This window comes from Polypterus senegalus, chromosome 14, assembly GCF_016835505.1.
Source record: "Polypterus senegalus isolate Bchr_013 chromosome 14, ASM1683550v1, whole genome shotgun sequence".
NCBI lineage: Eukaryota > Metazoa > Chordata > Cladistia > Polypteriformes > Polypteridae > Polypterus > Polypterus senegalus.
The window spans coordinates 27107802-27121905 of record NC_053167.1 but is presented as its reverse complement, the minus strand read 5'-3'; the positions used below and the strand labels follow the sequence as shown (position 1 = coordinate 27121905).

Here is a 14104-nt window from a genome sequence, read left to right as displayed (position 1 = left end):
TTATTACATCCACTTACAACTCGTTTTGCACCGCGATTAAAAGGACACTGCGGCCATAGATCTTATATTCCTTTCCTACTTTTTAAATAAAAAGAATTGTAGCCTCATTGATGCTGTAATGGCATCCTACAGCGGTGTAGCTTTTCCCTTCCTTCAACAAATCCAAAACATTTACCTTTTCGACAATCGTTAACATCTTCCGTTGGCGCTTGGGCACAGCCCATGAAGCAGTAGCAGGAGCAGATCGTTTTGGAGCCATAATGAAGGGCTTGACTATGCACAAAGATCAACACAAAAGAGCACAAAAGTTAACTCTTTACACAGCGAAACACGTTGATGCTGAATGAGCGAGACGAGACTTCCTGGTTAACACTGCATTCAGCACACAGGAACTTAACTGCATGCTCTGATTGGTTAGCTTCTCAGTCATCCGCCAATAGCGTCCCTTGTATGAAATCAACTGGGCAAACCAACTAAGGAAGCATGTACAGGAAGTAAAAAGACCCATTGTCCGCAAGAACCCATGAAGCAGTGAAATCTATTTAGTTATGCTTACATATGAAATCCGCGATAGAGTGAAGCCGCGAAAGTCGAAGCGCGATATAGCGAGGGTTTACTTTATGTATATGTATGTGTATATATATATATATATATATATATATATATATATATATATATATATATATATATATATATATACACAGTAATCCCTCCTCGATCACGGGGGTTGCGTTCCAGACCACCCCGCGATAGGTGAAAATCCGCGAAGTAGAAACCATATGTTTGTATGGTTATCTTTATATATTTTAAGCCCTTATAAACTCTCCCACCCTGTTAACATTATTAGAGCCCTCTAGACATGAAATAACACCCTTTAGTCAAGCGTTTAAACTGTGCTCCATTACAAGACAGAGATGACAGTTCTTTCTCACAATTAAAAGAAAGCAAACATATATTATCTTCAAAGGAGCGCCGTCAGGAGCAGAGAATTTCAGAGAGAGCGCTCGCTAAGAAAAGCAAACAATCAAAAAATCAATACGTGCTTTTAAGTATACAGAAGCACCGCGATAAAGCGGCATTATGTAGAGGAGCGTCCGTGTCCTCTGTGCAAACAGCCCCTCTGCTCACACTCCCTCTGTCAGGCAGAGAGAGTGAGAAAGATAGAGAGAAGCCAACAAGCACCGCGCGGGAAGCATATCTTATAGCATTGGGGAGTTTTAGTTAATATGTAATACATGCTCTGATTGGGTAGCTGCTAAGCCAACCGCCAATAGCATCCCTTGTATGAAATCAACTGGGCAATCAAACTGAGGAAGCATGTAACCTAAATTAAAAGACCCATTGTCCATGAAAGCGCGAACCGCTAAAAATCTGTGATCTATATTTAGATGTGCTTACATTTAAAATCTGCGATAGAGTGAAGCCGAAAGTCGGCCTTGATATAGCGAGGATTACTGTGTGTGTGTATATATATATATATATATATATATATATATATATATATATATATGGCAGTAGGGGGGCGCTAGTGCTCCCTTGAACCCTCAGGTATGACTCCAGACACCAGGTAAAAGTCCAAGACCTTTTATTGTTTTCTTCAGTGCACCAAGCACCTCCCACACTACTCATTTATTTAAGTCACTACAAACAACACTATAAACTACTCCTCCTCGCCCAGATACTTTGCTCCTCTCCCACCTAGCACAGCTCAGTGTCTGGACTGAGGCACCGTCCTTTTATAGCCCCTGACCTGGAGGTGTTTCTGTCCCATCAATCCATAGTTCCTAATTCCTTCCGGGTCAGGGCAATCAGTCCTTTTATTCAACCCGGGAGCACGACATTTCTTCCCATCACGTGACCGTGACGTACTCCCGGGTCATACGACCTCACAGGGCCCATAAGCGACTCCTGGTGATCCCCAAGGTATCCAGCAGGGCTGTGTATAAATACTACAAAGTCCATAAGGCCCTGCTGGACCTCGGGGCACGATCCTGCTGTCGGGAGAGCTTCTCCTGGCGGCCTGGGGGTGCGGACCGGCTTGGGAAGCCGGCAGTCCTCCACAATATATATAGCGGAGCGGAGAAGTAGTGTGTTAAAGAAGTAATGAAAAAGTAAAGGAAAAATTTTGAAAATAACGCAACATGATTGTCAATGTAATTGTTTTGTCACTGTTGTGAGTGATGAGTGTTGCTGTCATATATATATATATATATATATATATATATATATATATATATATATATATATACATATATACTCACCTAAAAAATTATTAGAAACACCTGTTCAATTTCTCATTAATGCAATTATCTAATCAACCAATCACATGGCAGTTGCTTCAATGCATTTAGGGGTGTGGTCCTGGTCAAGACAATCTCCCGAATTCCAAACTGAATGTCAGAATGGGAAAGAAAGGTGATTTATGAGAATGGTGAATTTTGAGCGTGGCATGGTTGTTGGTGCCAGACGGGCCAGTCTGAGTATTTCACAATCTGCTCAGTTACTGGGATTTTCACGCACAACCATTTCTAGGGTTTACAAAGAATGGTGTGAAAAGGGAAAAACATCCAGTATGCGGCAGTCCTGTGGGTCAAAATGCCTTGTTGATGCTAAAGGTCAGAGGAGAATGGGCCGACTGATTCAAGCTGATAGAAGAGCAATTTTGACTGAAATAACCACTCATTACAACCGAGGTATTCAGCAAAGCATTTGTGAAGCCACAACATGCACAACCTTGAGGCGGATGGGCTACAACAGCAGAAGACACCACCGGGTACCACTCATCTCCACTACAAATAGGAAAAAGAGGCTACAATATGCATGAGCTCACCAAAATTGGACAGTTGAAGACTGGAAAAATGTTGCCTGGTCTGATGAGTCTCGATTTCTGTTGAGACATTCAAATGGTAGAGTCAGAATTTGGCGTAAACAGAATGAGAACATGGATCCATCATGCCTTGTTACCACTGTGTAGGCTGGTGGTGTAATGGTGTTGGGGATGTTTTCTTGGCACACTTTGGGCCCCTTAGTGCCAATTGGGCATCGTTTAAATGCCACGGGCTACCTGAGCATTGTTTCTGACCATGTCCATCCCTTCATGACCACTATGTACCCATCCTCTGATGGCTACTTCCAGCAGGATAATGCACCATGTCACAAAGCTCGAATCATTTCAAATTGGTTTCTTGAACATGACAATGAGTTCACTGTACTAAAATGACCCCCACAGTCACCAGATCTCAACCCAGTAGAGCATCTTTGGGATGTGGTGGAGCGGGAGCTTCGTGCCCTGGATGTGCATCCCACAAATCTCCATCAAGGGCAAGATGCTATCCTATCAATATGGGCCAACATTTCTAAAGAATGCTTTCAGCACCTTATTGAATCAATGCCACGTAGAATTAAGGCAGTTCTGAAGGCGAAAGGGGGTGAAACACCGTATTAGTATGGTGTTCCTAATAATCCTTTAGGTGAGTGTATACACACACAAACACACACATATATATATATATATATATATATATATATATATATATATATATATATATATATATATATACACCCCTATCTACATATATACAACAACATTTATTTATATAGCACATTTTCATACAAACAGTAGCTCAAAGTGCTTTACATAATAAAGAATAGAAAAATAAAAGACAGAATAAGAAAACAAAATAAATCAACATTAATTTACATCGAATAAGAGTAAGGTTCAATGGCCAGGGGACAGAAAAACAAAAACTCCAGACGGCTGGGGAAAAATAAAATCTGTAGGGATTCCAGACCATGAGACCGCCCAGTCCCCTCTGGGCATTCTACCTAACATAAATGAAACAGTCCTCTTTGGATTTAGGGTTCTCACGGAAGGGCTTGATGAAGATGGTCACGTAGACTTCTGCCTTTTAATCCATCCATCATTGTTGGAGCATCATGAAGCTTTGAGTAGGTGGAGGTGGCGCAGGCCACCACCACAAAAAACCGGAAAAAGAAACAGAAAAGAGAGTAGGGGTCAGTACGATTTTAGAGCCACCATGAATAGTTATTATGATGAATTGAACATATAGAGTATCAGGATTAAGTTAAATTAAGTTAAATTGAAGTTATAGAAAGGCCATGTTAAAGTAATATGTTTTCAGCAGTGTTTTAAAGTGCTCTACTGTATCAGCCTGGCGAATTCCTATTGGCAGGCTATTCCAGATTTTAGGTGCATAGCAGCAGAAGGCCGCCTCACCACTTCTTTTAAGTTTTGTTCTTGGAATTCTAAGGAGACACTCATTTGAGGATCTGAGGTTACGATTTGGAATATAAGGTGTCAGACATTCCGATATATAAGATGGGGCGAGATTATTTAAGGCTTTATAAACCATAAGCAGAATTTTAAAGTCAATCCTGAATGACACAGGTAACCAGTGTAGTGACATTAAAACTGGAGAAATGTGTTGGATTTTCTTTTCCTAGTTAGGATTCTAGCAGCTGCATTCTGCACTAGTTGCAAGCGATTTATGTCTTTTTGGGTAGTCCTGAGAGGAGTGCGTTACAGTAATCTAGTCGACTGAAAACAAACGCGTGAACTAATTTCTCAGCATCTTTCAGTGATATAAGAGGTCTAACTTTACTTATGTTTCTTAAGTGAAAAAATGCTGTCCTAATGATCTGATTAATATGCGATTTAAAATTCAGATTACAGTCAACAATTACCCCTAAGCTTTTTACCTCCGTCTTGACTTTTAATCCTAATGTATCCAGTTTATTTCTAATAGCCTCATTGTATCCATTATTGCTAATCACTAAGATTTCAGTTTTCTCTTTATTTAACTTGAGAAAGTTACTATTCATCCATTCTGAGATACAAGTCAGACATTGTGTTAGTGAATCAATAGAATCGGGTCATCAGGTGCTATTGATAAGTACAGCTGTGTGTCATCAGCATAGCTGTGGTAGCTCACGTTGTGCCCTGAGATAATCTGACCTAACGGAAGCATGTAGATTGAGAATAACAGCGGACCCAGGATAGAGCCTTGTGGAACACCATATTGGATATCATGTGTCTTGAGTTGTAATTCCACAACTAACAAAAATTTTTCTCCCTGTCAGGTAGGATTCAAACCAATTTAAGACACTGCCAGAGAGGCCCACCCATTGACTAAGGCGATTTCTAAGAATATTATGATCAATGGTGTCAAATGCAGCACTCGGATCTAAGAGGATGATAACAGATAAATGGCCTCTGTCTGCATTCACTCGCAAATCATTTACTACTTTAACGAGTGCAGTTTCTGTGCTGTGATTTGTTCTAAAACCCGACTGAAATTTATCAAGAATAGCATGTTTATTGAGGTGGTCATTTAACTGCATAATGACTGCCTTCTCCAGAACTTTACTTAAGAAAGGCAGGTTAGAGATGGGTCTAAAATTTTCAAGAGCCGAGGGTCAAGATTATGTTTCTTAAGAAGGGGTTTAACTACAGCAGTCTTAAGACAGTCTGGGAAGACCCCCGTATCTAATGACAAATTTACTATGTCCAGAACATTATCAATTAGCATGCCTGATACTTCTTTGAAAAACCTTGTTGGTATTGGATCAAGGATGCAGGTGGAGGATTTTAATTGAGAGATTATTTTTTGTAAATCAGGTAAATCTATCCTAGTGAAAGAGTTTAATTTGTTTATAACAGGATGCTGGGGTTTAGGAGGATCCTTAGTGTTGGAGGGATATACTATGTTATTTCTAATATCATTAATTTTTTGATTAAAAATACAGCAATAGCCTCACAGGTTTTACTGGATGAACTTTGGAGGCATTCCTTTGAGTTACCTATATATATATACTGTATATAGCAAAATCCCCGCACTTCACAGCGACAAAGCACTGCTTTTAAATTTTTATTAAGAAGAAAAGAAGATATTTTTAAACTGAGAGAAAATATACCAATAACTATCTGTTAAGGATCTCTTTGTATACCACGTTGTCAGTTCAGCACTCCGGTTGTAATATGACCAAGCTGTGCACTGAGCTTACTCTTGAGAATGCAACGTATAGTTGCCCTGAAGAAAAGCAATGTTGCCTCAAATCAATGGCAACCTTTTGTAGGGTTTGTCCCTGAGACTTATTAATTGTCATCGCAAAGCAGAGCCTTACTGGAAATTTGAGGCATTTGAATTGAAATGGGAGATTAGAGGGTATAACGGTGATGCGAGGAATACATTCAGAGTTTGGCGCTCTGCTGTTTTTTTGTGTAGCTGCCTTCACACAGCTTCTCCGCTGCTTTATAAACGAACGCCATATAAGGCCGTTGTTTTTCCTTGCTTCGCGGTTCTGTACTATTTTATTGTTTGTTTATTACGATTGCTATAGCTATTTGAGACTTACTTTACTGTTCAGGTACCCAATTCCTTTATTTAATCCGCGGCTTGTACACTATTTTTTGTTCGTTTATTACGATTATAGATATTTATTAATTCCCTTCTTTAGCTGACTGCCTGCTCGCTCATATAAGACTTATTAATTGTCATTGCAAAGCAGAGCCTTACTGGAAATTTGAGGCATTTGAATTGAAATGGGAGATCAGAGGATATAACGGGGATGCATGGAATACATTGTGTGTGGAGAAACTTTAGAGACAGCATGTGTATTAACTTGTGGATTTTTCTGTGAGTATTTGGTGGCAGAGTGACGAAGTTGCTTCCACAAGACCGCATTAGCAGTGGAGCTCAGCTCGGAACATATTCTTTTCCTACCTTGTCAATTGTGTAATGCGTTTTTTGAACAGGTTTGATGCATGAAAGTGATCATTTGTACTGCGTTCAGTCAGTTCATGTGAGCTGCTCTCTTTTGTGATGTTGCAATGTCCACGGCTTTATTTAATGTTAGCTAAGACCCGACACTTAAAAGTTTCTCGCTACAGCAATTTTAACTCTGTTACAAAGTGATCCAAAGTCTCGTTTATAGCTTGTGTCTTCTCATTAAACTTGTATCTCGCGAATAAAGTATTCGACAAAGGCATGACAAATGGCCTATATATATATATATATATATATATGTATATATATATATATATATATATATATATATATATATGTATGTATGTATGTATATATATATATATATATATATATATATGTATATATATTCATTAAGACCATTCAAGCAAGACATATAATTGCTAAGGAAGGAAGAGAAGGTAAAAGAAAGTGATCGCAATCGAAACGAAGATGGACATTGTGTGGAAATATCTTCTCCCTTCCTGCAGCCCAAAGATGTCAAATTAAATGGTGAGTACAGTATGAAATTGTTTCTAGAATAGAATGCCTTTTATTGTCACTATACGCATCTACAATGAGATTAAAAGCAGCTCCTTCAGTGCAGAAAAAAATTCTGTATAGGGCTTGTATGGTTGTTTTTTAGCTTTAGCATAACGCCGGATCTGCGGCCCCGCTTCTGCTTTCTTTCCCTCCTCCGTCTGTGTCGTCTCCTAGACCCGACAACAATCCACAGAGAGCCCGCTGGTCTCGTTATGTTGTCTGGGATGTTGTGCGTGTGATGAAAAACACTCAAACAGATGTCTGGCTCTGGACACCGATGTCTATAAGGTTCTGAATGGTGTAGCGGATGTTCAACCGATCGTGCACAAACAAGGACAAAAAGTACAAAAACAACAAAAAAGTGCACTGAAAAGGAGAGCCCTGAGCCGCTGCGACCATGCGCGCCGCCATGCTCCTAGCTTAATCGAAGTAGGCTAGGCACTTTTTATAACTTTTTAGTTAGTACATTAGAAAAATTATTGGTGTTTTGGTAAATTATGCACATTATTATATCGGCAGTCTCAAATTCTCGCCGATAAACATTATAAATATACCCGAAGAGACACTTTTAAGGAAATTTAGAAAATTTTGCTTGGAGAAGGGGGTTGGTTTAAATACCGGTCTTCGGCAAATACATGTAATTTAGTAGGTAGAGAAGGGGTTCGGCTAATATACCGGTTCGGCCTGTATTCTGGGATCTACGGTATTTGACAGACAATCACTATCTTTGACTTATATAATGACCTATATAATGAAGTCTGGATAGCTGAAAAAATTTAATTTGTCTGCTTCAGTCTAATAAAAATCTGAAGTTTGGTAGAATGTTCATCCTTCAGCCAAACAAAGATCCAAAGCAGTAGTGAAATTATTGTAGATTAAATGAATAACTTGAAAGTTCCAAGATCCAGTTTTTCTACTGCATGCTGTGGAGAGGTGATTGAGCCCAAATTTAAAGGGGACTGTTAATTAAAGAAGGAAAGCTTTGACAAAGGTTAGAGTACATAGAAAGGAGTTTAACACCCAGACTTGAGTTAAGGAAGACAACGCCACATCATGGACTTGGGCAAAGGACCTTTTGATAAAAGCAGTGAATGTATTCCACAAGCAAGCAAAGTGTTTCACTTGAAATCGGAGCAATGACAATGCCTACCAAACAGAACTGTATATCTTCTTTAAAGCCTTTGCATCTAAAGTTGTTTTTTTGTTGTGCCAAGATAAATTAGAATTTTAAGTAGCTAATAGACTGCTGGCAAAAGGCCTTCTTTCTCATGTTTTTTACTATGTAAAAAGCTCATGAATAACCATGCCAGGTAAACTTCAAGCTCATACAAACTTTTGACTAAATTGGAAATCAGAGCTTTAAAACACAGCATAATGTAAGCACTTCACACACACAGCTGTTCATTGGAATATGCAAAGGTTAATTGATTTTGATGTCACAACTAAAATTTCAAAAGAAGCGCAGAAATTTGTAAAATTAAGAAACTATAAAAAAATAAAATTTGAAAGAAGGCAAGAGTAACCCAGTCTGGGTTAATGTGTGATCGTTACCAAAATGTCTCATAAAAATGTAGCATTACTAAAGGCAATCAATCAGTCCCATCTTGTTTCCCTACATCAGAAGCACTGTTCAAAAAACTGAGCTGTGGTATATTTTGTACGAGAAATGGGTAAAAATCACTTTTAAGCAAGCTTCTAGACTTGTGCACTGATAACGGATACATTTTTCCTTTCTTCTTCTAAAAAACTGCAATAAAGTACTGATTTTAAAATTATTTATCTGTGACCCAGAAATTTTGGAAACCTTTGCATGGTCTGAATACTTGGCTAAACATTATCTTAATTTCTGTCTGCCCAAAAATGGGACAACATGTAGATCTTATTTCTAATCCAGTGATTTAACATAAATGTTTAAAAATGAAAACATTTTTTTAATCAAAACCATAGTTATCAAAATTTTTGGAGTCTAAGTAACTAATTCTTGATAAAACCTGTAATGACATGAACAACAGCCTAAAATGTTTATCCTATAATTTTCAAAAAGGATCATATTGTTCAGAACCCATGGAATACAGTATATCTCAGTAATTTTCCCAAGTCTTTGTCGTCCATAGGTGTGCACTTATAGTATGCCATCTTCAGCTCAGATCTTAAGTTGTCCATTAAGTCAATAAGCTGAGGTGACAAGTTAGAACTTGTTGATTTTCATAGGGGCCTCAATGGCCTTGGGCAGTAAAGCATTCAGACAGCATTTACAGTGCATCCGGAAAGTATTCACAGTGCATCACTTTTTCCACATTTTGTTATGTTACAGCCTTATTCCAAAATGGATTCAATTCATTTTTTTCCCTAAGAATTCTACACACAACACTCCATAATGACAACTTGAAAAACATTTACTTGAGATTTTTGCAAATTTTTAAAAAATAAACAAAATTTAAAAGCACATGTACATAAGTATTCACAGCCTTTGCCACAAAGCTCAAAATTGAGCTCAGGTGCATCCTGTTTCCCCTGATCATCCTTGAGATGTTTCTGCAGCTTAATTGGAGTCTACCTGTGGTAAATTCAGTTGATTGGAAAGGAATCAGGGAGAAGGGCCTTAGTCAGGGAGGTGACCAAGAACCCAATGGTCACACTGTCAGAGCTCCAGAGGTCCTCTGTGGAGAGAGGAGAACATTCCAGAAGGACAACCATCTCTGCAGCAATCCACCAATCAGGCCTGTATGGTAGAGTGGCCAGACGGAAGTCACTCTTTAGTAAAAGGCACATGATAGCGCACCTAGAGTTTGCCAAAAGGCACCTGAAGGACTCTCAGACCATGAGAAACAAAATTCTCTGGTCTGATGAGACAAAGATTGAACTCTTTGGTGTGAATGCCAGGCATCACATTTGGAGGAAACCAGGCACCGCTCATCACCAGGCCAATACCATCCCTACAGTGAACCATGGTGGTGGCAGCATGATGCTGTGGTGATGTTTTTCAGAGGCAGGGACTGGGAGACTAGTCAGGATAAAGGGAAAGATGACTGCAGCAATGTACAGAGACATCCTGGATGAAAACCTGCTCCAGAGCGCTCTTGACCTCAGACTGGGGCGACGGTTCATCTTTCAGCAGGACAACGACCCTAAGCACACAGCCAAGATATCGAAGGAGTGGCTTCAGGACAACTCTGTGAATGTCCTTGAGTGGCCGAGCCAGAGCCCAGACTTGAATCCGATTGAACATCTCTGGAGAGATCTTAAAATGGCTGTGCACCACCGCTTCCCATCCAACCTGATGGAGCTTGAGAGGTGCTACAAAGAGGAATGTGTGAAACTGGCCAAAGATAGGTGTGCCAAGCTTGTGGCATCATATTCAAAAAGACTTGAGGCTGTAATTGCTGCCAAAGGTACATCGACAAAGTATTGCGCAAAGGCTGTGAATACTTAGGTACATGTAATTTCTGTTTTTTATTTTTAATAAATTTGCAAAAACCTCAAGTAAACTTTTTTAACATTGACATTATGGGGTGTTGTGTGTAGAATTCTGAGGAAAAAAATGAATTTAATCTATTTTGGAATAAGGCTGTAACATAACAAAATGCGGAAAAAGTGATGCACTGTGAATACTTTTTGGATGCACTGTATATTGGGTAAAAATGACTTTTCTTTTTATGTACTCCTTCTGACTAAACATGCTGATGGTGGGAGTTTCAGCTTAGTTCAATATTGGTATAATTTGGTTGCTTGTCAATTCCTAATGTCATGTCATGGTTCCTGTCAATTCCTAATGGGTACAAAAATATGTCTCTTATTGTCAAAGATCAATATAAACTTTATTGTCATCTCAACCATATACAAGAATACAGATAGACGAAATTGCAAAGCTCATTAAGTTATTTCTTCTGATAATTCTTTCAGAGTAGTAACATGGATGTATACGTTGATTGTTGATATGAAAACTTAGTTAACCTTAAATCGGTTATTTTTTTGTTTTGTCCTCCAAACCATTTAAGTTATTATTTAACTCACCATGCTTGTAGAAAAGATGCAATGATCACTCATCTTCTACCTTTTAAACTGAGCACAGTTTTAATAGGTCAGAGATTCTTAAATATGATAATTTTACAATTTTTAATGTATTACCTTGAACTAAATATGTATTTGTTTCTTTTGGTTTGAATATTTATCATCTTTCCACATGATTATTAGTGGCAAATGCTTTTCTCATGTGTAACCTATGTTTATAAGCACAAGAGGAGAATATTAAACTTTTTTTCTGTTATTGCAGAATCAATTTGATCAATATTTTGTAAATAAATGTAGGTTATCGTATCGTGTTGTGTTAGAATCTTGAGATAAGACTTTTGCCAAGAGATTTTTTCAAGTCCGGCCCTTCTCCCAACCATTTTCAACCACGTTCCTCTCACCTGTCATTCGTGTAAATGTTTTTGTCAGACACAGTTCCTGCGCTCTCAGCACTTATACATTTTTAAATTTTCCTCACTTTAAGTTTCCAATAAAAGAAGACTTATTCTGTCCAACTCTTATTTAACAATTTCATCCTGAAGGGTTATCAACAGAAAAAATGAGTACATGGGCAATCCTAGCACTGAGAAACGATGACGTGAAGTGAATTAATGTGAAAATTGTCAATCGGTCACATGGCAAATTGGTTAAATACATATCAATAGACTATGCTCAAACAGTTGTTGGAGATGTCAACTCACAATATCCTGTAGAATATCTACAACCATTAACACCATCCGGTATTCCACTGGCCGAATTACTGTTGAAAGAAGGATGTATCGTAATGTTATTGCATAATTTATGTCTGAGTGATAGGCAATGCAATAGGACAAGATTAGTTGTATTCAAAATTGGTCAAACAATTCTGACATGTAAAAATTTAACAGGCGACAAGAAAGGTAATGTAGTACATCTTCTGCGGATAACATTAGACACTAAAAGAGATTTTAATATGCCATTCGTATTAAAACGTTTACAGTTTCCCATTAGAATAGCTTTTGCTATGACAATTAACAAATCACAGGGACAAACCTTCAAAAATGTCGGTTTATTTATTAGAGAGAAAGAATTAATATTCAGTCACGGGCAGTTATATGTTGCGTTATTACGATGCAAGTCCAAACACAGAATCAAAATTCAGTGTGATATTGATGAAAAGTTAATTCAAAAATTTTTTTTACTGAAGTTTTACAGTTTAAAAAGTATTTGCTTGTTAATTTCAAAGCCAAACAGAACAAAAACATATAATGCAACATGAAACATAATTTTCTTTCATTTCCGTTTTACTATTTTTTACTATGGTTAATTACTCACTGTAATGTAAAATAGTTAGATCTATTATGCATATGTAATTCCCATGAAAATAACAATCTGTTTAAATTGTATATCCCCATACGTGAGCGGCAGATCCGCGAAGTGGCTAGTGCGTAGCCCATTGTGTGTGTGTGTGTGTGTGTGTGTGTGTATGTATGTATAAGATAGATAGATATCTATCTATTTATCAATATATCTATCTATATATCTATATAGATAGAGATATAGATATATATAGAGAGAGAGATTCATTTTCTGAGATTTTTATATTAAAAGCCTTTTTCATCTTCATGTATCAATCATTTTTGAGTCTGTAAACAGCACTAAGTGTATTTTTTTTCTTTTTCATTAGTGTGGTGATCCATTTCAAGAGAGTGACATAGTTATTCTAAATGGTAACAAAGAAGACCTTGAATCACTTCAAGACCGTATGGAAGTGAAGAGAGCAAAGACCAAACTGGAAAAGGTGAGAACTGTTAGTGAGGAACAACTATAGAACATAATAGTTTATTCATGTAATTCAGTTTCTGTTAAGATAAATAGAATGTATAATTTAACTAGAGTACTACAAATAAAATTTTACAATGAAGATGATTAACACTAGAATTACCAGAGCCTACGAAAAAACTCGTAATTCCGTCCCACCTTAAACTGCTTCTTAAATCCCTTCACACCTCTCCGCCAGCGCCCTTTGTCTTCTAAATGTGCTGATAAAGAGCAGCCGGCTGTTCCATCCCCCCACCAATTTAGAACGTGCACGAACTTCTCTCAGCTCATGCCTTGATTGAGTATCTGGGAGTGAAGTGGAGTTTTAGAGTGAAATAATAGATCGTTGTTTGGAACACACGCATTTCATGTCTGTTCCGTTTCTACAGTAATCTGTGTCAACACATTGTTAAAACGGAAACTTTTTTTATATTCTAGTAGTAGATGACAAAATGTAGGCATAAACTATATAATGTATGAAGCCTGAAGTCCAAATAGCAAAGAAACATTTTCACAAGAATAGCACAATTGCACTTTTATTCAAACATATAACTGCAGAAACAAAAAGCCGCCTTAACATGCGACATTGACACCAGTTTACTGTAACTGACTCCGTGGTTCGATAGATTCAGCCCAGCTTGAATCAAGGGTCGGGTTCGATCCTGCCCCTCCATTTTGAGAAGTAAACTGCTCTTAGTCTTACTGTTTTAGAATAAAAGCATACATTTGATTTCAGTCTGTAACAGCGGTTTTATGATCTTTGTAAAGGTTAGCTTTTTTTTTTTACACTTTTCACTCTCTCAGTCGCGTTCAGAATCAATCCATACAACCCCATCTGACACGGCTGTTTTCACTAAAGACGCGCTATAGCTCTGCAGTGTACCACGATGCATACTAACGCTACCCGGTTCTGACACACAAGCGCTGGCGAAGCTGCCTTCTTGTATCTCACCGTCACTTGCTTTTCTTTTTATTCAGTTTTATTG

The 14104-nt window shown here is 38.0% G+C and overlaps 1 protein-coding gene across 1 annotated transcript in view; it reads left to right on the top strand.

Moving 5' to 3' along the window:
• The window catches only part of rtf2 (replication termination factor 2), a 132905-nt gene that overhangs the window by 81329 nt on the left and 37472 nt on the right, over positions 1 to 14104 (top strand). Inside the window, exon 6 of the mRNA XM_039734805.1 lies at positions 12985 to 13098. Coding sequence (XP_039590739.1) covers positions 12985 to 13098 — 114 coding nt within the window. The remainder of the gene's footprint in view (positions 1 to 12984; positions 13099 to 14104) is intronic.